The sequence below is a fragment of the Bubalus bubalis genome, chromosome 11, assembly GCF_019923935.1.
Source record: "Bubalus bubalis isolate 160015118507 breed Murrah chromosome 11, NDDB_SH_1, whole genome shotgun sequence".
In the NCBI taxonomy this organism is placed as follows: Eukaryota; Metazoa; Chordata; class Mammalia; order Artiodactyla; family Bovidae; genus Bubalus; species Bubalus bubalis.
This window is the reverse complement of record NC_059167.1, coordinates 67,906,660-67,931,771: the sequence shown is the minus strand read 5'-3', so window position 1 is coordinate 67,931,771 and position 25,112 is coordinate 67,906,660. Positions and strand designations below refer to the sequence as shown.

At 39.2% G+C, this 25,112-nt stretch overlaps 1 protein-coding gene across 2 annotated transcripts in view; it reads right to left on the bottom strand.

The window, feature by feature from the left end:
• The window catches only part of FSIP1 (fibrous sheath interacting protein 1), a 217,394-nt gene that overhangs the window by 135,981 nt on the left and 56,301 nt on the right, over nt 1-25,112 (bottom strand). Inside the window, exons 9-10 of one of the 2 annotated variants that reach the window (XM_025295937.3) lie at nt 24,553-24,711; nt 13,787-13,927 (exon numbers count right to left, since the gene is read on the bottom strand). In XM_025295937.3, coding sequence (XP_025151722.3) covers nt 13,787-13,927; nt 24,553-24,711 — 300 coding nt within the window. The remainder of the gene's footprint in view (nt 1-13,786; nt 13,928-24,552; nt 24,712-25,112) is intronic. The other variant, XM_006073019.4, reaches the window with a different exon arrangement.

The following is a 25,112-nucleotide window of genomic DNA, read 5'->3' as shown; positions in this document are numbered from 1 at the left end:
GAAAAACCTGGAGTAACAGGCGAATTTGGCCTTGGAATACGGAATGAAGCAAGGCAAAGGCTAATAGAGTTTTGCCAAGAGAACGCACTGGTCATAACAAACACCCTCTTCCAACAACACAAGAGAAGACTCTACACATGGACATCACCAGATGGTCAACACCAAAATCAGACTGATTATATTCTTTGCAGCCAAAGATGGAGAAGCTCTAAACAGTCAGCAAAAACAAAACCAGGAGTTGACTGTGGCTCAGATCATGAACTCCTTATTGCCAAATTCAGACTGAAATTGAAGAAAGTAGGGAAAACCACTAGACCATTCAGGTATGACCTAAATCAAATCCCTTACGATTATACAGTGGAAGTGAGAAATAGATTTAAGGGACTAAATCTGATAGAGGGCCTGATGAACTATGGACGGAGATTCGTGACATTGTACAGGAGACAGGGATCAAGACCATCCCCGTGGAAAAGAAATGCAAAAAAGCAAAATGGCTGTCTGAGGAAGCCTTACAAATATCTGTGAAAAGAAGAGAAATGAAAAGCAAAGGAGAAAATGAAAGATATAAGCATCTGAATGCAGAGTTCCAAAGAATAGCAAGAAGAGATAAGAAAGCCTTCTTCAGCGATCAATGCAAAGAAATAGAGGAAAAGAACAGAATGGGAAAGACTAGAGATCTCTTCAAGAAAATCAGAGATACCAAAGGAACATTTCATGCAAAGATGGGCTCGATAAAGGACAGAAATGGTATGGACCTAACGGAAGCAGAAGATATTAAGAAGAGGTGGCAAGAATACACAGAAGAACTGTACAAAAAAGATCTTCACGACCCAGATAATCATGATGGTGTGATCACTGACCTAGAGCCAGACATCCTGGAATGTGAAGTCCAGTGGGCCTTAGAAAGCATCACTACAAACAAAGCTAGTGGAGGTGATGGAATTCCAGTAGAGCTCTTTCAAATCATGAAAGATGATGCTGTGAAAGTGCTGCACTCAATATGCCAGAAAATTTGGAAATCTCAGCAGTGGCCAAAGGACTGGAAAAGGTCAGTTTTCATTCCAATCCCAAAGAAAGGCAATGTCAAAGAATGCTCAAACTACGGCACAGTTGCACTCATCTCACACGCTAGTAAAGTAATGCTCAAAATTCTGCAAGCCAGGCTTCAGCAATACATGAACTTCCAGATGTTCAAGCTGGTTTTAGAAAAGGAAGAGGAACCAGAGATCAAATTGCCAACATCCGCTGGATCATGGAAAAAGCAAGAGAGTTCCAGAAAAACATCTATTTCTGCTTTATTGACTATGCCAAAGCCTTTGACTGTGTGGATCACAATAAAACTGTGGAAAATTCTTCAAGAGATGGGAATACCAGACCACCTGATCTGCCTCTTGAGAAATCTGTATGCAGGTCAGGAAGCAACAGTTAGAACTGGACATGGAACAACAGACTGGCTCCAAATAGGAAAAGGAGTTCGTCAAGGCTGTATATTGTCACCCTGTTTATTTAACTTATATGCAGAGTACATCATGAGAAACGCTGGACTGGAAGAAACACAAGCTGGAATCAAGATTGCCAGGAGAAATATCAATAACCTCAGATATGCAGATGACACCACCCTTATGGCAGAAAGTGAAGAGGAACTCAAAAGCCTCTTGATCAAAGTGAAAGAGGAGAGTGAAAAGTTGCTTAAAGCTCAACATTCAGAAAACGAAGATCATGGCATCTGGTCCCATCACTTTATGGCAAATAGATGGGGAAACAGTAGAAACAGTGTCAGACTTTATTTTGGCGGGCTCCAAAATCACTGCAGATGGTAACTGCAGCCATGAAATTAAAAGACGCTTACTCCTTGGAAGGAAAGTTATGACCAACCTAGATGGCATATTGAAAAGCAGAGACATTACTTTGTCAACAAAGGTCCGTCTAGTCAAGGCTATGGTTTTTCCAGTAGTCATGTATGGAGGTGAGAGTTGGACTATGAAGAAAGCTGAGCGCCGAAGAATTGATGCTTTTGAACTCTGGTGTTGGAGAAGACTCTTGAGAGTCCCTTGGACTGCAAGGAGATCCAACCAGTCCATTCTGAAGGAGATCAGTCCTGGGCGTTCTCTGGAAGGAATGATGCTAAAGCTGAAATTCCAGTACTTTGGCCACCTCATGTGAAGAGTTGACTCATTGCAAAAGACTCTGATGCTGGGAGGGATTAGGGGCAGGATAAAGGGGGACGACAGAGGATGAGATGGCTAGATGGCATCACCAACTCGATGGACGTGAGTCTGAGTGAACTCCGGGACTTGGTGATGGACAGGGAGGCCTGGCGTGCTGCGATTCATGGGGTCACAAAGAGTCGGACACAACTGAGCAACTGAACTGAACTGAACTGAACTGATTCTTACAAATGTAGGTTGTGTGTAATTATACCTTTTTCTTTCTTCTGCCCTAGATTTCAAAGACTGATGTACTGTTCTAGAAAAGTTACATGATAACTTTTCTTTGGCTGGTTGAAAAACACTGGTGGTGTTCTCAGTAGAGGGATGATGCAAAACTTTAGAGAAGTTACAGAAAAATGAGGGGGAAAATAAGTGTAAGTGCCAGGATTCTGAGAATAGATCAAGGAAGGTCTCATTCCAAGAATTTCCACTTTCACTATATTTTCATTTCTATGAGTTCTCATTGGTTCCATTTCAAATCTTCCTTTGCCATACATACTCTCAAAAGTCTCTTTGATTTCTTTAAATATATTAAGCAGACTTATTTTACACTCTGAAATAGACTATTCCAAACTGCAGTTTATGTGGAACTGATTCTTCAGTATGTTTTTTCTATTAATTCATGCTTATGGTGGCTTATTTCCTTATGGTTTTTTGAGGGGAGAAGGGGGTCATTATTGTGAATTCATGGGAATTCGGCAAGAATTTAAATTGTATTCTTCTAGATGAGATTTCCCTTTCCTTCTATCAGGACTCAGGAGTACTGCCAACCTAAGACCACTTTCAACTGAACATTCAACTTGGGCTTTCTCAGGCCCTACAAGTAGTGTGAACTCAAACCCAGAACCTACCTTCATGCAGGCTAGTAGTTGGAAACTCTCATGGAAGACTTTTTTTCCATTCCACCCACAACCAAAGCAGAGATATAGATAGATAGATAGATAGAGAAGGGCAGATACATACATACACACACAGATACACATACATACATGAGAAGGCAAGGTCTCTACCACTCCCCCTCCAGAGCAAGTTTTTCCTCCTTCACGAGGTTTTAATCATAAGGTTGCCAGTTCCTCAGCCTCAGGCTCTATGTCCTGAGCCCCCTACACATGGTCTGCTAAAACGCAGGCTTTGGGCCATTGGAGATCATTAGAGACCTCAAGGACAAAAGTGGGCTCCAGTGGCTACTTCCCCCTGCTGATTCATACCGCCCTTTCATCTCTGTCCTCCAAGACAGTTCCTTATGTTTCTGCCAGCTCAGCAATGCTTTTAAATTTACTTTTCAAACAACACATCTTATCCAGCATACTTAGGTTTTCCCTACTGAGCGGATGTTCTCTAAACTCTAGTCTGCCCTATAACTAGAAGTCAAATCCACCTACTTGGAGACCTGGCACAGGGACTGACTGACTGCAAGGCTATTGTTTTCCCCTGTTTCTAAGGTTAAAACTTTATATGATTCCAGTCAGTATTTCTCACTTTGCTTCAGCTTTTTCAGCGTCCTTCCATGGCTGTCTTCCACATGGCCCAACTGGTTCTGCTCTAGCCCCAGCTGCACAGAATGAACATGGTTCTGTCCCCAACCTCACATGGGTGCCTCTGGCCTCACCAGAAGAGGTCAAGAATGGACCTGCAGTCAGTGTTCCTCCGAGAATGGCCTACTAGCAATGCCAGGCCTCAAACTCATTGTTAACGTCCTGCTAGGGGAGAAAGAGATATGCCAGAATTTCAATCAGCCATGTCACTAAGCAAGCTTTTCTTGATGAAGTAAAAAAAGTATACAGATTTATGTTTTGGTCACATTTCCTTATCCCACCAGAAGCAAATAGTTCTCTGACCATCTACACTGAGATCACTGCTTTAGATAATCCCTGCTTTGGACAGAGGGAGTCTGAGATGGTAACCAGAAGCAGAGCTAGGATCTGAAGGTCAAGTGAAAAACTGTACCAGCTGTAGCTAGTTGAAGAAATAATAAAAGGACTAAAGACTATCTGTGAATGCTAATAGGGGCTACCCTGCTGATTCAATGGTAAAGAATCGGCCTGCGAATGCAGGAGACCCAAGAGATGAGGATTTGATCCCTAGGTCAGGAAGATCCCCTGGAGAAGGAAATGGCAACCTACTCCAGTATCCTTGCCTGGAAAATCCCATGGACAGAGGAGCCTGGCAGGCTACAGTCCATGGGGTCACAAAGAGTTGAACACAACTTAGCAGCTAAACAACAACAACAATGAATACTAATAACATTTTCATTAGGAAAGAATCATTCAATCATTCACTTAGAATTTAATATACTAAAAGAATGATACTAAAAATGACCTTAGGTGTTGAAAAATAAACAGTATTCCTACTCCAAGTTAACATTCAAGTAATAGACTTAGTTTTAATGTATAAAATTGTCATAATTTTTATCTATGCATTCTAATTTTATATTGACAAATGCTATACTGGTTAACGAAGATCATGGCATCCGGTCCCATCACTTCATGGGAAATAGATGGGGAAACAGTGGAAACAGTGTCAGACTTTATTTTTCTGGGCTCCAAAATCACTGCAGATGGTGACTGCAGCCATGAAATTAAAAGACGCTTACTCCTTGGAAGGAAAGTTATGACCAACTTAAATAGCATATTCAAAAGCAGAGACATTACTTTGCCAACAAAGGCCCGTCTAGTCAAGGCTATGGTTTTTCCTGTGGTCGTGTATGGATGTGAGAGTTGGGCTGTGAAGAAGGCTGAGTGCTGAAGAATTGATGCTTTTGAACTGTGGTGTTGGAGAAGACTCTTGAGAGTCCCTTGGACTGCAAGGAGATCCAACCAGTCCATTCTGAAGGAGATCAGCCCTGGGATTTCTTTGGAAGGAATGATGCTAAAGCTGAAACTCCAGTACTTTGGCCACCTCTGCGAAGAGTTGACTCATTGCAAAAGACTCTGATGCTGGGAGGGATTGGGGGCAAGAGGAGATGGGGACGACATAGGATGAGATGGCTGGATGGTATCACTGACTCGATGGACGTGAGTCTGAGTGAACTCCGGGAGTTGGTGATGGACAGGGAGGCCTGGCGTGCTGCGATTCATGGGGTCACAAAGAGTCGGACACGACTAAGTGACTGATCTGATCTGATCTAATACTGGTTAAATGTATTTTGTGAGTACACATTACAATTTTAATAATATTTATTTTACTTTATAGCTCTCTCTTTAGTTGCTAAATCATGTCCAACTCTTGCAATCCCATGGACTGTAGCCTGTCATGCTCCTCTGTGCATGGGATTCTCCAAGCAAGAGTACTGGAGTGGGTTGCCATTGCCTTCTTCATGTACTTTATATAATTATATTTAATTATATCCTTCAATGTGTTATTGTTTGCTTATTCCTTGAAGTATGTCCATGCATTGGTCCCATCCATGACACATGGCCTCAACCAATGAATTCTGAAAATCAATTCAGAAAGCAAAATGTGTTATGCTAAAATCTAACTAGCTTTATTATCTATTCCTAGAGCCTCTCTCAATAGTAAAGCTTTAAGGAAAAACAAAGTTTTTCAGTATTATGAAACAAAGCTGCCATCAAAATTTTCATTTTGAAAATGACTTTCAAGATACAACACATTATCATTCAAAAAAGGCACCATACCACACCCAATAATAATATCAAGTCCGCATTATCATAATACATGTGAACAGTCAAAAACCAGAAGAAAATATCCTTCACACTTATAAAAATACTTTTGTTATATAAATAGAATACAAAATATATTTACAAGTCTTCTTGTTCCAAAATGGATTTAAAACTGAAATTACTAATGTATTTTATAAATGGATTAAAAATGATAACTGAAACAAAATAAGTCAATGAAAAAACATCTAATTATCCTTAACATTCTATTTCCAAAGCACTACCACTAACTGTTTTAAATTCATCCTACACTATACTCAAATATCACATGTAACCAATATCTTTTCAAAGGTTACTGGCTCATTTATTCACTCCACAATAATTTCTGAATATCAGCCATGTACCTATAATTGGTACATGCTGTTTCTCAACCATTAGATGATACTATTCAGTTGCAAGAAGTTTTGTCAAATTTCTGCATTGTTATATATATATATATATATATATATATATATTTGTTCATGCACACACAAATATATGTGCAAAAATTTTATGTTCTACTTATTTGTTTCAAAATATGTTTCTCTGTCTATGATTATGAGAACAAACTTTTTATGTTCCACTTGTCTCAAAATGTGTTTCTTGGCCTATGATTAAGAGAAGAAAATTTTTAAGATTTAACTATCAATGTGTAAATCTCACTCTCAAAATTTCTCAACTAAATATTTTGCATCATCATTGCACATACCTGCCATCACCTACAGAAGAAAAACAAAGGTTACATACGCTATAAAAAAATACCAATTTTAATGTGTCGATGTTATTTTATCCATCTTCCTAAAAGCTATTAAAATGAAAATATAAAGATTAAATGAACCCTACAGTTCTGAACAATGACACCAAAGAAAAGAATGTAATTACTTTTCCAACTCAGGCCTTAATTAGTTAATGTATAAATACTATACATTAAGCTTACTAGTTAGTCTTCTAGTTTAACCACAAACATGTTAGGTTTGTTTGGAGTTCTGTTGAACTCAGAAAAGATGTATAAACAATGACTGCTTAACAGTTTAAGAATAAAGCCCACATTTGTGAGTAGCCCCAGACCTTAGCTGAAAATTGACTGAACTATACAGGAGTGACCTAGAGAGGTTGGGTTTAATGAAATGTCCACAGGTTTAAGTGTCAAAAGAATTGGGGATTGGCCCAAGTCTATCAATAACTAATTGTGAGTCTTTGAAAAATTCTTTAGCTGTTCAAGGTATTGGTTTCTGATCCATGGAACTGGCCCACGTGACCTCTAAGGCCCCTTCAGCTCTCACATTCTATAATTCCGATTCTATGGCATGTTTATAGCAATTGAAGGTAGACCCTCCATCCATTCACTGAGAAGAAGAAACCCTCCAGTCTTCTGATTGGGGTCTGTGTATTCTTGTACTAGGTTAAGTGGCAAGAGCATATCGAAATAAGAATCAGAACACAAGGATTTATCACCCTTTGTGAACTGCATTCTTATCTTCAATGCTCAGCAACAAGACTTCAAGTACTAAACATTTTGATGCAATCTTGACAATGCAGTTCACCAGACAAGGTCAGGCTCAGTGGTTTCCAGGAAACCAAAAAGCAAAAGAATGTAGAAAGAAATAGTAGAGACTTCCAAATGATGAAAAAAATGAATTAAGTTCAAACTGAGATTCGAAAAGAGACACAATAAAGACGTAAAAAGTATGGTCAGTGTATTTAGAATGAATGGAACCATGGAAAGCAGTTCCTGACAATAGTAACAAAACATCTTTGAGAAAATTTTATCATTAAAGGAGTAAATGAGATAGATTATACTGACTACTCTTTCTTAGAAAATGCAAAAACTAAAATTGAATTCTTTTGTGAAAGCTAGAATTATTATGCAGCTTCATTAAAGGAATTTTTATCTTATCCTAGAAATTAAAGATGTTCTTTATTTTTTAAAACATCCTCTTGGTTTTATTATCACAATGGAACACTCGATACCTCAGAAAAATAAGACCAAACATGAATTATTTCTTTAAATTACCCAAAAAGTTCATCATTACGTTAAAGGATTAAAATGTATATAAATAAAACAAGAAAATTAGAAATTGCCTCAATTATGACTCTTTCTTTAGGAGTAAAGAAATTTTAATTTCTTGTGGAAATTAATAAAGCTTTTCTTGTGGAAAAATAAAGCTAAGCTATTAACACATGTATTTCCCTTCAGACAACTGTCAGTATATATACATATCTACATTACATAGTTATAGCTGATACTTAGAATCCATCTAGAACTTTTTTTATTAATTTCATTCTATTTATTTATTTAATTTTTGACTGTGCTATGCAGCATGTGGGATCTTAGTTTCTTGATTAAGGAACTAAAACTCTGCACATTGGAAGCGCAGAGTCTTAACCTCTGGACCATCAGGGAAGTCCCTAGAATTTTTATGTTTTATACCACTCATTTCCAATCAAAAGTCCTTTACTGACAAAATCCACATACTTGTTATTTTATTAGTCCCATGATAGTATTAAATGGGTTAAGGTTGTATAAATGCTTTAACATTATATTTGAGAGCATTTAAGTTATTTCTTGTTTGGTTTGGTTTGGGTGTTATTTCTTCAGAAATATTTCTAAAACATTCTTTAGAATTATGTAGGTCAAAAATATAAAAAGTATAATAGTTGTTGCTACAACAATTGAACAATTGCTTTCCAAAAGCAAAAGCAACCAATTTAAAAAACTACTTATGAAGTTCAAGGGCTTCCCAGATGGCACTATTGGTAAAAAAAAAATCCGCCTGCCAATGCAGGAGACATAAGAGACAAGAGATGTGGGTTCAATCCCTGGGCAGGGAAAATCCCCTCGAGTAGGAAATGGCAACCCACTGCAGTACTCTTGCCTGGAAAATTCCACGGACAGAGGCAACTGGTGGGCTACAATCATGAGGTGCCAAAGAGTCAGACACAACTGAGTAACTGAGCGATGACGTTCAGCAGTGACGTTCACACCAATGAGATTCAAATATTACTGTACCCACCTCCACACCTCTCTATAGTAACATGATCATATCCATTTACCATTGTTTTTTCTGGTCTGATAAATGTAGATAGTGCCTAATGGTTGCTGAAATATGAACTTTAATCACTAGTGAAGCTGAACATTATTACTTGTGATGACCCATTCTATTTTTCTAAATGTATAAATACCACCTATTGAGGGACAGTAAGTAGCAATCTTTCATATGCATCAATGTGTTCCATATTTTTAAACATTTATTCTGTTTACAATTGCAATAAGCATATAAGTTAGAATATAAAAGTATGAGAAATAGTATAAAAATCACTCAGAAACCCAACAAACTTTTCCCTTTCAATAGCTTATGCTATAGAAAGTGAATTTCCTTTTTTACCTCCCCATCTATCCCATCCACACTAAAAGAAAAAAACACTCTTAAGCATTTGATACATATCATCCTAGGATTTTTCCATGGCTTTGTTTGTTTATAAAAATGGAATAATACTCATCATTGTCTTATGCAACAGGCTCTTTTTCCTTCATATGGTATCATAGACATCTTTCCAAGATATATAGATCTACCTCATTCTTTTGATGGCAGTATAGGATTCTTTTACAGTAAAGATAACTTATTGAAACCAGGTTGAAGAAGGCAAAGGGAGGCCAGCTGCTATCCATGGTGTGTGTGTGTGTGTGTGTGTGTGTGTGTATACATATATATATTTGTTCCTTTATTTATTTTTAAAGTTTTTATTGAATGTGTTACAATATTGCTTCTGTTCCATGCTTTGGCTTTTTGGCCTTGAGGCATATGGGAGCTTAGCTCCCCAACCAGGGTCTGAACCTGTACCCCCTGCGTTGGAAGGTGAAGTCCCAACCACTAGACTGCCAAGGAAGTCCCATGTTTATTTTTTTTTAATTTTAGTTGTGGTCTCATCAGATCAGATCAGATCAGTCGTGTCCGACTCTTTGCAACCCCATGAATCGCAGCATGCCAGGACTCCCTGTCCATCACCAACTCCCGGAGTTCACTCAGACTCACATCCATTGAGTCAGTGATGCCATCCAGCCATCTCATCCTCTGTCGTCCCCTTCTCCTCCTGCCCCCAATCCCTCCCAGCATCAGAGTCTTTCCCAATGAGTCAACTCTTCGCATGAGGTGGCCGAAGTACTGGAGTTTCAGCTTTAGCATCATTCCTTCCAAAGAAATCCCAGGGCTGATCTCCTTCAGAATGGACTGGTTGGATCTCCTTGCAGTCCAAGGGACTCTCAAGAGTCTTCTCCAACACCACAGTTCAAAAGCATCAATTCTTCAGTGCTCAGCCTTCTTCACAGTCCAACTCTCACATCCATACATGACCACAGGAAAAACCATAGCCTTGACTAGACGAACTTTTGTTGGCAAAGTAATGTCTCTGCTTTTGAATATGCTATCTAGGTTGGTCATAACTTTCCTTCCAAGGAGTAAGCGCCTTTTAATTTCATGGCTGCAGTCACCATCTGCAGTGATTTTGGAGCCCAGAAAAATAAAGTCTGACACTGTTTCCACTGTTTCCCCATCTATTTCCCATGAAGTGGTGGGACCGTATGCTATGATCTTTGTTTTCTGAATGTTGAGCTTTAAGCAAACTTTTTCACTCTCCACTTTCACTTTCATCAAGAGGCTTTTGAGTTCCTCTTCACTTTCTGCCATAAGGGTGGTGTCATCTGCATATCTGAGGTTATTGAGATTTCTCCCGGCAATCTTGATTCCAGCTTGTGTTTCTTCCAGTCCAGCGTTTCTCATGATGTACTCTGCATATAAGTTAAATAAACAGGGTGACAATATACAGCCTTGACAAACTCCTTTTCCTATTTGGAACCAGTCTGTTGTTCCATGTCCAGTTCCAACTGTTGCTTCCTGACCTGCAAACAAATTTCTCAAGAGGCAGATCAGGTGGTCTGGTATTCCCATCTCTTTCAGAATTTTCCACAGTTTATTGTGATCCACACAGTCAAAAGTGGATGAGTAATATTCCAGTGTACCTCATCTCCTTTATCCATTCATCTGTCAAGGGCCATTTAGGTTGTTTCCAAGTGGAATGCATGTATCTTTTCAAATTAGAGCTTTCATCTTTTCCAAATATATATCCAGGTGCTGTGCTCAGTTGGTCTGACTCTTTGCAACTCCATGGATTGTAGCCCACCAGGCTCCTCTGTCCATGGGGATTCTCCAGGCAAGAATACTGGAGTGGGCTTCCATGCCCTCCTCCTCCAGGGGATCTTACCAACCTGGGGGTCAAACCCAGGTCTCCCTCATTGCAGGCAAGTTCTTTACTGTCTGAGCCACCAGGGAAGCCCCATATGCCCAGGAGTGGGACTTAATACTAAACCCTCTGTACAGCTACCCAGCAAGTGTTACTCAAGCCTAATTTGAAAACCTTGCCCCAGATAGACCACTCCCACTGAGATCACTCTGACTTTCTTCCCTAGTATTTACCAGGAATCTGTGGCATTATGGCTTCCCAACCACCGTGTTTTCTTTTTCCTACACTACAAAGAAGAAAACTAATACTTCTAATGTCAGTCCTTCAAATCTCTTTAGGAAGTTATCATGTGTGATTTTTCTACCAAACCATTCCTCCCCTCCTTCCCACAACACACACACATGAATACATACATACATGAATACACACACACATGCATGCATATCTTTCCTTCACCAGGCTAAATAAATACACCCAGCTTCTTCAACAATCCTAATATGACCTGGTTTTAATAGCTTCCTTATCTTTGTCACTCTACTATCCAAGTGTGATCCATTTTGCTTACCTCTTCTTTGATGTGTAAAACAGAAGCAACACTATCCTGCTAACCTATACTGCTAAGGCTGCTGCTGCTAAGTCACTTCAGATGTGTCCGACTCTGTGCGACCCCATAGACGGCAGCCCACCAGGCTCCCCTGTCCCTGGGATTCTCCAGGCAAGAACACTGGAGTGGGTTGCCATTTCCTTCTCCAATGCTTGAAAATGAAAAGTGAAAGTGAAGTGGCTCAGTTGTGTCCGACTCTTAGCGACCCCATGGAGTGCAGCCCACCAGGCTCCTCCGCCCATGGGATTTTCCAGGCAGGAGCACTGGAGTGGGGGCCACTGCCTTCTCCCTGACTCCTATTAGTAGACCGAGATACCCTTTAAGTCTGAGCCAGTGCTGCTGTCCATGGCGGCAAATAGCAAGAGCAGTTCAGCTGGACATGACCGTGAGCGGTGAAGAACCTTGGTCAATATTGGTGGACAGTCTTGAAGAGCTCTGAGGAGATCAGAATCTAATCAAAGTCACTTACCTGATACTTACTCTCATGGAACAGCTTATGAAACGGAATAGGAGAGAAGAAAGTGACAAGATTATAAGAGGTTAGACAGGAGGTAAGGATGCTGAGAGAAGGATGATACAAGTAGGGACAAAAAAGAAAAGATTTTCAAAAACTCAAAAGGAACAGTGGTAAGACAGAGCCACAAATAGAAGTACTGGTTAACACTTAAAGAGGCCTGAAGTTCACTCAAGATAGTAGGATTTAGTAGGGAACAGAAAGTAAATACTGCTGACGATTATGATTGACCAGCCCTGGGAGATGATGTAGGTAGACTTGTAAGTTCAGCCTTGCCATGATTCATTTTAGGTTAAAAACCAAAATTAAACATGCAGCCAAAATTCAGAAACATCCAATGGGTAGCTGGAAAAATCACAGTATTACACAGCATTTCTAACAGTCTTAAAATTAAGTTGATTTAAGAGTTTTCTCTCATCAGCAAAAATGCATCTTTAAGTGGCAAGCAATTAAAACATGAAATAGGCTCAAGATGGATTTAGGATGTATTAATATTAATGAGTATTAATATTAACTAAGATCATGCATCCAGTCCCATCACTTCACAGCAAATAGATGGGGAAACAAAGGAAACAGTGACAGACTTCATTTTGGGGGGCTCCAAAATTACTGCAGATGGTGACTGCAGCCACGAAATTAAAAGATGCTTGCTCCTTGGTAGGAAAGTTATGACAAACCTAGACAGCATATTCAAAAGCAGAGACATTACTTTGCCAACAAAGGTCCGTCTAGTCAAAAGTATGGTTTTTCCAGTAGTCATGTATGGATATGAGAGTTGGACTATAAAGAAAGTTGAGCACCGAAGAATTGATGTTTTGAACTGTCATGTTGGAAAAGACTCTTGAGAGTCCCTTGGACTGCAAGGAGATCCAACCAGTCCATCCTAAAGGAGATCAGTCCTGAATATTCATTGGAAGGACTGATCCTGGAGCTGAAACTCCAATACTTTGGCCACCTGATGTGAAGAACTGACTCATTGGAAAAGACCCTGACACTGGGAAAGACTGAAGGCAGGAGAAGGGGACGACAGAGGATGAGATGGTTGGACAGCATCACCAACTCAATAGACATGAGTTTGAGTAAACTCTGGGAGCTGGTGATGGACAGCGAAGCCTGGTGTGCTATAGTCCATGGGGTCACAAAGAGTCAGACATGACTGAGCGATTGAACTGAACTGAATATTAATGATTAATAATATATTTTTATGAACCAAAAGTGGGAGTATTTGAGCTTTAAGCTCAATATGTAAAGATGATCTTATACAGATTAACTACCAAATTTTTCCACACAAAAAAAGAATAATTATGTCTCTTAAGACACAGAATATAGGCATATGGATCATTATTCTTACTTCAGATAATATTTCACAGGTTTATTTTGTCATATTAATTAATTATAATACTACTTTATGTTCTATGAATTACACTTTTAGCTTTTATTTTTACTGACAAATCCCCATGTTTTCCTGACCAATGTAACACATAAAAACAGTCATAAATTAGTCAAAGGAAATTGGGACCTTTTAATACAATCAAATGGTTACTTTAAATAAAAAAAGACTTACCACATTTTCCTTCATCTTTCTTAGCTTTTCATCTATCTCTCTCAACCGATTCTGCTGATCCCGTTGTTCTTTGGTGTTTTGAAGAACCTTTTCTCCTGGAGTTACTTCTGTATTTCTATCACCACCATTAAGGTCAGGTTTCTAATTTTAAAAAAAAAAAAAATTCATACACAGGCTGAAACCGTAACATTACGCATTTTTCCAGAGTAACTGAGCCCTGAAGTTTGGCTTTGCTTCTCATACAATATTCCTTCTCTTCAAAATAATACTTAGAAATAATTCTCTAATGCCTTCCTATTTGGGGGGGAAGGTCCAATTGTACATAAAACAAGAGGTGGTTGTGCAACAGTGAGAAGAGAATTGGGCTTCTCAAAGTCAGGAGTTTTGAACTCTGGCTTTTCCTGGTTCCTGACTGAGATGGCCTTAGGGGAATCAAAGAACCTCTCTGAGCTTTAATTTCATCATCTGCAAAATGATAATAACTTTAAGATCCAGCCCCAAAGTCATCACAGTACATCACATGCATGCAGAAATCTTAATAACTAACAAATACAGGCTGAAGATGTCCTTTGAAAAGAATAAACATTATGTAATGGAAGTATCTCATTAGGCTTCAGTACCATCAGCAATATTTGAATTGACAGAAACATATTCTCCCAAAGTTAGTATTATTTCCAGATAATTAAAATGGATACTTCTTGACAGAAAGCTGGTCTTGTACCTATAACTAAACTTCCTACATTTCTGCCACAGATTTCCTACTCTGTATTGTCATGAGGTAACAAGCAAAAATGACATTTTTTAAGTTGCCTTAGGCAGAATCTACCCACATTCTCATTCCTTAAATAGAGTTGGTCACCATTTCACTTTCAATGCCTTTTTCTTCAAGGCCTTTCTCTCTTGCTCACTGCCTCTTCATCATTCACTTGAACTAGTCGTTTTCAGACTCCGGTGTGCTTCGGTGTCACCTCCAGAGCCCGTGAAAACATTCAAAGGCTCAGGCTCCACCCTGCAGACTCTGACTCAATAGATAAGAACTAGGGACACCTGAAGAAACAACTGCTCAAAAATTTGAGAACTACTGACTTAAAGGACAAAGTCCTCACTCCTTCATGGCTCTTTAGGCTCATCTCTTGTTGCTTGGGTCTCAGACTCAAAACTCCAGGGATATTGCCCACTGCTAGTTCTCCACTCTCCATGCCTCTTCCTTCCAACTCCTAATAGAGACTCCTACTTTTCTGAGCTCAGCACAAACATATTTCCCTAAAAAATATCTCCTGACACACCCAGTAAAGGCAATTTCTTTCCCACTCATGCCACATGTTCCCTCACTGCACTCACTACACTGTCCCTGCCCAGACAGGGACCGTGACTGGCCCTACCCTGGGTCCCTGAACCCAGCACAAACCTGAAGCTGATCAGCACTGCCAAGAGACTGTAATTTCGGTTCTCAGAACTCTGATCACACCAATGTTTTAATGAAATTCATATTGCATAAAGCTCTAACGAAGAGACTATTAAAGAATATCTCAATTTCAAGAGGTGACCCTTTTACATCTTATTTCCCCCAAAGGGGACTCGCTTCTGGTAGCTCTAGAAGCATCCATTGAGTAAATTACAAGTGACAAGATCTTTAAGAAGGAAACCTAATGTTAAGGAGGAGTTTGTAATAGCTGGTACCAAGGTCTCCCTGCAGCTCTATGCATCCAGCATTTTATGGCCCACTTTTAAGTTAAGATACACAATGTCTCCATCTGTTTGAGCTATTATAGAATACCACAGACGGGGTGGCTTATAAACAACAGACATATATTTCTGACAGTTCTGGAGGTGTGGAAGTCTAAGATCAAGGTGCTGGCAAATTTCATATCTAGAGAAGGCCTGCTTCCTACTTCCTAAATGGTCATCTTCTGGCTATGTCCTCACATAATAAAAGGGACACAGAAGCTCTTTGGGTCTCTTTTACAAGGACACTAACCCTATTCATGGGGGCTCCATCCCATGACCAAATTACTCCCAAAGGCCTCCCCTCAAAATACAATCAGGGGATTATATTTAAACATATGGATTTGGTGTGCACATAGTCAGTCTATAGAATATAATGACCTGAAAAACACACAAACTGGGTTGCATTTTTAAATAGAAAAAATATCTTTTAAAGGACATTATTTTTAAAAAATCTACAACTGTGATTTTCTAAAAATCATTGGATAGGCTAAAAAAGAAAAACAGAAAAAAAATTGTAAAGCAGACTTCATCAATATTTTTAAACTTTACTTATCCAAAGCCACCACTAAGAAAATAGACAAGCCACAGGCTGAGATAAAAACATGACACATAAATATGACACAGGATTTGCATCCAATATATACAAGGAATTCACACAATTCAACAAAAAAAAGAATAATTACTTATTAGAATCTAGTTTTAAAATGACTTGAACAGACACTTCATAAAAAAAGATAAATGACAAATAAGCCCATGAAAAAGTCCTCAACATCATTAAGTCATCAGAGAAATGCAAATTAAAGTCCCAATGAGGTCATTACATAGCCATTAAAACAGGACAAAGGAAAAAGTTTGTTAAAATTAAACATTGGAGAGGTATGGAGCAAGCGAACTCTCACACGTTGTTGGTATCAGTATATAATGACACAAACATTTTAAGAACTGCTTGACAGTTTCTTAAAAAATTAAATGCTTGTCTAATCCTATGACTCAACAATTCCACTCCTGTGTCTCCATCTAAGAGAAATGAAAATGATGACTCAAACTTTGAACATGAATATTCAGAGCAGCTTCATGAACTTAGCCAAATGCCTACTAATAAGACCAGAATGATAAACTATAATGAATATTTGATGCAAGCTGGGACACTCACTCTTTCTCCCTGACCTCTGTCTTGTGGTTAGGTTTAGCCAATGTTGAGAAGGAGTGTTAGAAGGTTGGAGGGCAGCAAGAAAAAGAGTTTGGGGTATTCTCCCCTTCCATTCCCTGCTTTGCCATTATGATTTGGGCAGCAATATATCCCTGACACGCCCATTAAGGGGATTTTCTTAGATTCAACTGAATGTTCATGTTCAAAAGCAAACAGAAGCCACACTTGGAGCCAGTCAATGCAGAAAGATGAGTGCATGAGTGCTCAGCTGCTTAGTCATGTCCAACTCTTTTCAACCCTGTGGACTATAGCCCACCAGGCTGCTTGGTCCATGAGATTCTCCAGGCAAGAATACTGGAGTAGGTTGCCATTTGTTCCCCCAGGGCATCTTTCCAACCCAGGAATTGAATCCACATCTCCAGCGTCTCCTGCATTGGCAGCCAGATTCTTTACACTGAGCCACCTGGGAAGCCCCAACTCATAAGGCTATAGGACAGGAAACACAGTGTCAGGTATCCCTGGCCAATGGGAGTTTTTGCTGCAGTCCACATCATAACAACATAGGTAGAGGGGCAAGGAAGCCACCCTGGCTTAAATATTTCATATCCAATAGAAGCCTCATCTGTTGAAATGACTCCATAGGTACATTACCTGGGTCTCGGCAAGGGACATTCCCAGCCACAAGAATCACTGCATTTATGGCTTCCCCTTCAGGTCTCTATAATTCTTCCAATCCAGAGGTCATTTTTAGCACAAGCAAAGTTGCCTCCTATCATTGTTGACATTCCAACTTTCATCAGATTGCCACAGAAACAGCTCAAATTGTCTTGCTGAAGAGGGAGGAGTTGGTTAATCCTCTGCTCATGCCCAATATGATTACAATTTTGGATGGCAGATTCTTCTACCACAACTCTAGCCTCCCCAAGTTCCAGTACAATTTTTCTTTTCCCTAACCCCTGGTGCTAGTCCCTGAGTATCCCAGCATCCCTTATTGGCTCCTTTCTTTAAATCTATAAATAGTTCCTTCATTTCATTATCTTCAAAATCCAACCTGGGTCAATTTATGTTCCTTGCCCAGAACTCTAACTGTGTATGCACGTGTGTATGTGCACAGACTTGTCGAGAAATAGACTGGAAGGAAATTTAGCTTGATGGTAAATGGTAAGGTAAGGTAAAAATCTTGATTTTACCTTGTTTTTCTTAGATGCTTCTGTATTTCCTGAATTTTCTACAGTAAACCTATAGTGATTTCATATGCATAAAAATTATTTTTTATTTTTAAGAAAACAGAACATTACCAAGCCTATCTTCATTCTGCCTTGACAACGTGACTCTCTGTACCAAAAGATACTGGTCTCAAGGTTAGATTTTGGCCGAGTTCTGCAAGTCACTTTTTCTTTCCTGGTCTCAACTTCTTCTGAGAAAGTTTCTTCCAGTTCTGAAAGCTGAGTCTGCAATTCACCACAATTAAAGCCAAGGATATATAATATCTTCCCTCAGTCTTTGTCTCTGATAGCATAACCATATAGTACAAATATTTGAAAGACAGCATGTGATGAAAGCAGAGGCCAAGAAAAGGTAATCATCTGTTCTGGCAAAGACTGCATACTGGTATATTCAAGAAGCTCTGTGGTGCCAGGAGAGGTTCTGTTGTCACATCCAAGTGCCAATCAGTACCGTCTGTTTTCCTGATCATCAGAAAGATCTTGATTTCCTCTGGGTGAAAGTTTTTAGCAGATTTTCTGACCATGCATATTGTTTCTCTATTTCTTGAGTCATACAGAAATGCCTTTATTCAGTTCAAGTAAAATTCAATTCCATAAAAGCTCTCTATAATATGCACAGAACATCTAAGGAGCCACAAGAATAGAACAGATCATGAGGTCAAGATATTTGCCGATTTGACTAATTGATTGCCTAGGGATTGTAAGTTCATGCTTAGAAAAATATCTGTGATGTTGACTGAGCCAACAGGGGTCTTTGAAGCTAAGTAAACCCATTTCTAAAAGCCAAATACAGAGGAAATTACTCACACCTTCATAAGTTATCTGATATGAAAATAAGGCATTGATTGAGTTAAGGGCCAGAAAAATACAAACCTGCCTAAACAAAGCCATCTTGCCCTGTGTTTTCAAGCAAATGGTATGCTTTTCCACAGGCTACTGCTATTTCCTGTCATCAGATGGATCTTTTGCCTGGCAGTGGCAGTACTAAAACTAAAGAAAAAAATCTTTTAGCCAGATTGTTTTTATCATTTTGAAATACTTCCATGAAATGAAAGAAATCTTGAGGCTTAGCATAGAAAAACCAAGAAATAGAAATATAAACTTCAAAGTAATCTGTAAAACACAGGTAGCAAGAATTCCACAGATTTAATTGGGAATGTTTGCCATGTGGTGCAGTGGTAAAGAATCTGCCTGCCAATACAGGAGACACAAGAGATGCAGGTTCGATCCCTGGGTCGGGAAGATCCCCTGGAGGAGGGACCAAAAGGAGCCTGGCAGACTATGGTCCGTGGGGGTCACAAAGAGTCTGAATGACCAAGCTTGCACATGCACGTGTTTGCCAGGTTAGAGGCAAGGATGTCTGAACTAACTTCCTGTTTATTCCTCAATCCAGAAACCCATGCTCTCATGGCATACTTCTATATTATTTTTTAATGAACAGATGGTTAATAAGATTTCTGTGCTTGTGACTAACATACATAAAAAAAACTCCTCAGTTCCTGACCTTGATCAGCATGTTAAGTAATTTGAGGTCAAGTGAACAGCATGGCCATTATTGGAACTCTGCAAATTCCTGGACTCAATAATAAAACATCTTTTAAGATTACACATCAAACCATGTTTTATATTTCCTCAAGGTTAGCTAACATTGAAACAGAAAGAGATCAAAAAACAGTTAAATGCTGGTCAAAATTTTCTTGGCAATAGAAGAGGTAAATACAGCTACAATTTTCCTCAATCAAATGTTTGTTAGTATTTGTTGGTCTTATCAAAATCATATACAACTGAATCAACAGTTTAAAAACAAGAAAATAAATCGAGTTGAGGAAAACCTTTATAGTCAATTAAACTAGCTGAGTTAAGAACAAAGAAATTCCTCATATGTCAATGAGAGCCATTTCTGAACATTCTCTCCCAACCAGGAAAACAAAATCTAATGATGAACTGGAATGCTAGATTTAATAAGACTGATTGCATGGGAGATGAATAAATTACACTTCTTTACAAGAGCCAAACTGAATAGAATTTATTATTGAATCCAGTTGCTAAGGACTTAAACTGAGTGCTTACATAACGCCTATATCTTGGATATTTCTGGAGAAAGCTGGAATGTAACACAGCTGCAAATAAGAAATACAGTAACTAAATTATAGAACATCACTCAATTTTATGGTGGGATTTACAGTACGTGGAAAGAAATAACTGATTTGTTGGAGGTTAGGGGATGGATACAAAAAGGTATGCACAGTTAAACCGCAGATCCTAAGGAAAAAAATTGCTTCAATTAGTTCTCTTTTGCTATGATGAATGAAAATAAAAAGCAGATGTAAAACTGCAACCACATGATATTACTCACATTACAGCAACAGCAGCCATTCTTTCTTCTGAAAGTGACCACAAGCTTTGTTTTACACTAAAGAAATCAGATATGTGAAAGCCAAATGCTGCTTTTAAAACATCTCCATGAAGCTAACAGCAAGGGCACCTACATGAGAACATTGTAATCAGCAAACTCATAAGGAAGAGATTCCTCATCTGCCCCTTTCACAACAACCAATACTTCCTTCATCTCAGAGTCACCTCTCTGCTGCTGCTAAGTCACTTCAGTCATGTCCAACTCTGTGTGACCCCATAGACAGCAGCCCACCAGGCTCCTCCATCCCTGGGACTCTCCAGGCAAGAACACTGGAGTGGGTTGCCATTTCCTTCTCCAATGCATGAAAGTGAAAAGTGAAAGTGAAGTCGCTCAGTCGTGTCCGACTCTTCGTGACCCCATGGACTGCAGTCCACCAGGCTCCTCCGTCCATGAGATTTTCCAGGCAAGAGTACTGGAGTGGGGTGCCATCGCCTTCTCCAACTCTCTGGAGCCCCTCAAATTATTGATTCATCCTGGGCTTATGTGCCTATCAGTTTAGCATCTTATTGTTGCCACAGTCAGGTAAGTCAGAAACCCTGCGTGTTTCAACTTGTTTGGGAACTTATTTTCTTGATCAAAATTTTAAAACTTTCAAATGAATTTTAAAAATATCATTCCTTATTAAAATACCACTCCTTCATCAAACTTTCCTTTCCCTGTGTTCCCCCAGCATATGTTTTCCATACTTCTCATAAGATAAGTTCCCATACTGTGGTACTTCTTTCACTGAACAGTCGGCCCACTGCACAAAATGGTCTATGTTTATATGTCCTATCCTCTAGTATCCTACGAGCTGCTTTAAGGTCAGAAGTAAAGCCACATACTAATCTGGATACTCAACTTCCACCACCACGTCATCTCTCATAAAATAACAGGCATTCAAAGACGTTTTGATGGCCTGGGCAGGGGCTGGGCAAGTTACTTAAATGCAAGAAGTAGGCCCATGTTTTGTAGGCAACACAATATGGCGTGATGGATGGTGTAGCAAATTGGAGAACTTGTGCTTCATGGAAAGCAGCAGTTGCTACTCAGCTCAGTCCTAGACTTTGTCAATCAGGGCTTCAAGACTAATGTTGCCAGATTTTCTAATTTTTCAAAAGAAACTATAGAAATCTGGACTTTTTATATGAGTTAACCCATTTTCACCAGTTTTCAACCTCATGCTATGTGATGGTGGCCTTCTCCAGGGACTCTGACCTCCTCTACCTCACTCACTGGTTTCTCTTCCTCCTCCTATCCATCACTTGAAATGAACTTTCTTGATATTCCTTATGGATGAGCTTTCCCTCTCTCCTCTGAACCAGCAAAGCACTTTGCTCATAGCCTTCTATTGTTCTTACCTATGATGTCTTGTACCACAGTTATCTATATATATTCTGTGCCTCTCACAAGGCAATAAGTTCCTTAAGTTACTTATTATATTAATAATAACATCTTTGGCTGAGTTTGGGGTCAGACACTTTGCTAAGTACTTTACACATATTAACTTGTAACTCACCTACACTTTAAAAGAACCCTCAGGAATAATATTATCATTACTATTATACAGATGAAGAAACTGAGGTTTAAAGTGCTTCTAATTAACACCCAAGTCCTCAGAGCCAGTAAGTGGAAGAGCCAGAACCTGAAACAAGGCTTTCTCACTCCACAGTTCTATATGTGCCTGACTCATCTTTAAATGCTCTACAATTCCTTGCATGCAGTGAGCACTTGATTAACATTTGTTTAATTGATTGTTGAAAATAGAAATTTATATTCCACTTAAAAGACATTTTTTTCTTAAGGAACATGGAGAAAAATTACTGATGAGTTAATGGTTTGCAGAAAGCTTAAAAACACCATGACTATGCATTATGAATATTTGTGGTTCCGCAATAGATTGGAGGCCATTCATCAACTGAACAGATATGCAGGGTTTATCCTGAGATACTTTTCAGTGTATTATTCAAAAAGAATTCCAATCCAAAAATAATATCCGTAAAGTAATCTGCCATGCTAGCATTTCTAGCCTGGAAATTCAATGTGCAATACTGGTTTTAGTTAGAAATGAGGAAATGCCAACAGGAGATTTAATAAAAGCTCAAAAGATTTTTTTTTTTTTTTGCATACAAGGAGCATTAATTACCTCCTTTCAATAACTAGGATGTCACATTTCTGTTTCTGCATCCAGTAGGAGTCCCAAAATGCAGTTTTATCTTTTCTCTAAATATAATTTGTTTCACATAAAAATATATAATATCAGTATGTTACAACTAAGTAATGTACTAGTTTTCCCTTTTATTATTTTTTAAATATTTTGTTTAAATCATAAATGCTAACTTTGAAATGTGATTTAGATGACAATGACAGCATCTGATCACTGTCATCTAACAAATTTCTAAATTCTAAGTTTCTCTTTCAAGAATAACATTTGATGTTTGTGAAAAAGACATTTTCTGTATTTTGGACCATTATCCAGCTCTGAGATCTCAGCAGCCTTTGAAATCTAACAACAATAACAACAACAAAAATCAGCTATAACAGAGAAAGAACAAAGAATATCCCTGAACAATTTTATTCCCCTGTCCTGGCTTCCTCCTTTTGGGAATGGGTACCCAGTAAACATAAATAACCTAGCAGCAAAAGTGCCGATGTATCAAAGTCCTGGGGTATACTGGGGTGAGGACAGAGATCCTATAGTTCTCGCTTAGAACTCTGCCCCCAATCCAGAAAACAGTGGTTCCCACTACCACCACTGAGCTGTGTAAAGGGCTCAGAGGCAGCTGTGCCTGGTCCTTAGGAATGTAATCTAAGGAAGCTGTGATGACTCCATAAAGGTTCCCTCACAACCAAACTTTCTTGGGAACATATTAACACTGCTCCTTTCCCTTAAGGTAGTTAAGGGAAAACTGACCCAAATCCAGATCCCTAATCTTCAACTGACAGCTTGAAGAAAAGATTCACTATACAGAAGAATTATTACCTATAGACTACTGATATTATTTAAATTTTTTTAAAACAAGTAAAATCACATGCATCTAATATTGTACAGAAAATGACTTGGCGTTATGTTTACAAAATTGATGGAGGATTAGTAGACTAACAAATGACCAGCCATTTTCTCTTCAGGCAAAATTACCACCCAACTGCAAACTAGATCCCACAAAATACTGACACCTAGGGCAGGAAAAGAATTTAGTTTTCCAAAGATGCTGTCATCCTTCTGCTTTTCTTCACCTTCCACGAGCTACATCAAAGAATATCTGGGGGAACTATCAAGTGAAGAACCCTCACAGGATAGAGGTCATCAGCATGGCGAGCTTCGTTGTTTAGTCACTCAACTGAGTCTGAGTCTTTGAGACCCCATGGACTGTAGCCCACCAGGCTCTTCTGTCCATGGGATTCTCCAGGCAAGAATACTGGAAGTGGGTTGCCATTTCCTTCTCCAGGGGATCTTCCTGACCCAAGGATTGAACCCACATCTCCTACAAGTCTCCTGTACTGCAGGCAGATTCTTTACCACTGAGCCACAGGGAAACCCATATGGTGAGCTTCATTGCTTGTTAAATTAAAGGAGCTAGAAGAATGTGGCAGAGTAAGGGACAGGTGACTATCATTGCTAACTCCTAGAACCAAGGACGGAGAAGGCAATGGCACCCCACTCCAGTACTCTTGCCTGGAAAATCCCATGAATGGAGGAGCCTGGAAGGCTGCAGTCCATGGGGTCGCTGAGGGTCGGACATGACTGAGCGACTTCACTTTCACTTTTCACTTTCATGCATTGGAGAAGGAAATGGCAACCCACTCCAGTGTTCTTGCCTGGAGAGTCCCAGGGATAGGGGAGCCTGGTGGGCTGCCGTCTATGGGGTCGCACAGGGTCGGACACGACTGAAGCAACTTAGCAGCAGCAGCAGCAGAACCAAGGAACAGGCAGAAATAAAGCTCTCAAAGGAATGAGTGCTGTGTTGATTCTCTTCCCTCTCCTCTCCTCTGTTCATGATCAAGAATTAGCTTAAGTCATAAAGATATTAAAATAAATATTTCCTCAGTAACTCCATCCTAGCAAATTATCAACTGAAAGAACAATGAACAGAAAGCCAGCAAGGGAAAATACATACTGCTGTGGAAATCACTATCACTACAATTATAGTCGTGGGAAAAGCAATTGGGAAGAAATCTCTTTAGTTAACAAGAAGATTGTCAAATGATGTGAACTAGCATAGGTACATATAAACCTGAAATCTATAGGCTCTTGAATCAAATATACCTTATCATTCTGATGTTCTGGTCTTGGGGAAGAGCTGAAAATTGTTGGGTAGGTGGCAGAAAGTTCTTGGAGTTTTGTATCAATTTCAGCAAGCTGCTGATGCTGGGTGACTGCAAGCGTGTATCCTTCTCCTGGGACCAGCCAGCCACACTGACCTCCCTAAAAGGAAACAAGGGTCACCAGGTCATTCTCACACTACATTTTTCCCAAAATATACCTATGATGTGGGTCATATGGATCCCCACATCAATGCTCCTCACAAAAACAAATAAAATTTTTTAATTAAAAAAATAGAATTAACTTGGGATAGTACAAGAAAAGAATTAAATAGTTTAAGGTTTCATCATCCACCAACTCTGAGTAAAGTATATTCTTATATTTTGCAGGGTTTTCCCACTATGGAATAAATCTCTTAGCCTCAAAGTCTGAGTCTCATACATCCATAGATCTCCACTCTGGAAAAGTGGTTTGTTGAATAGGAAGAAATCATGTTTACACTATAGTGGACATGTTATTTTCAAAATTTGTCCCTGAAAAGTAATTGAGTCTATAAACTCGGT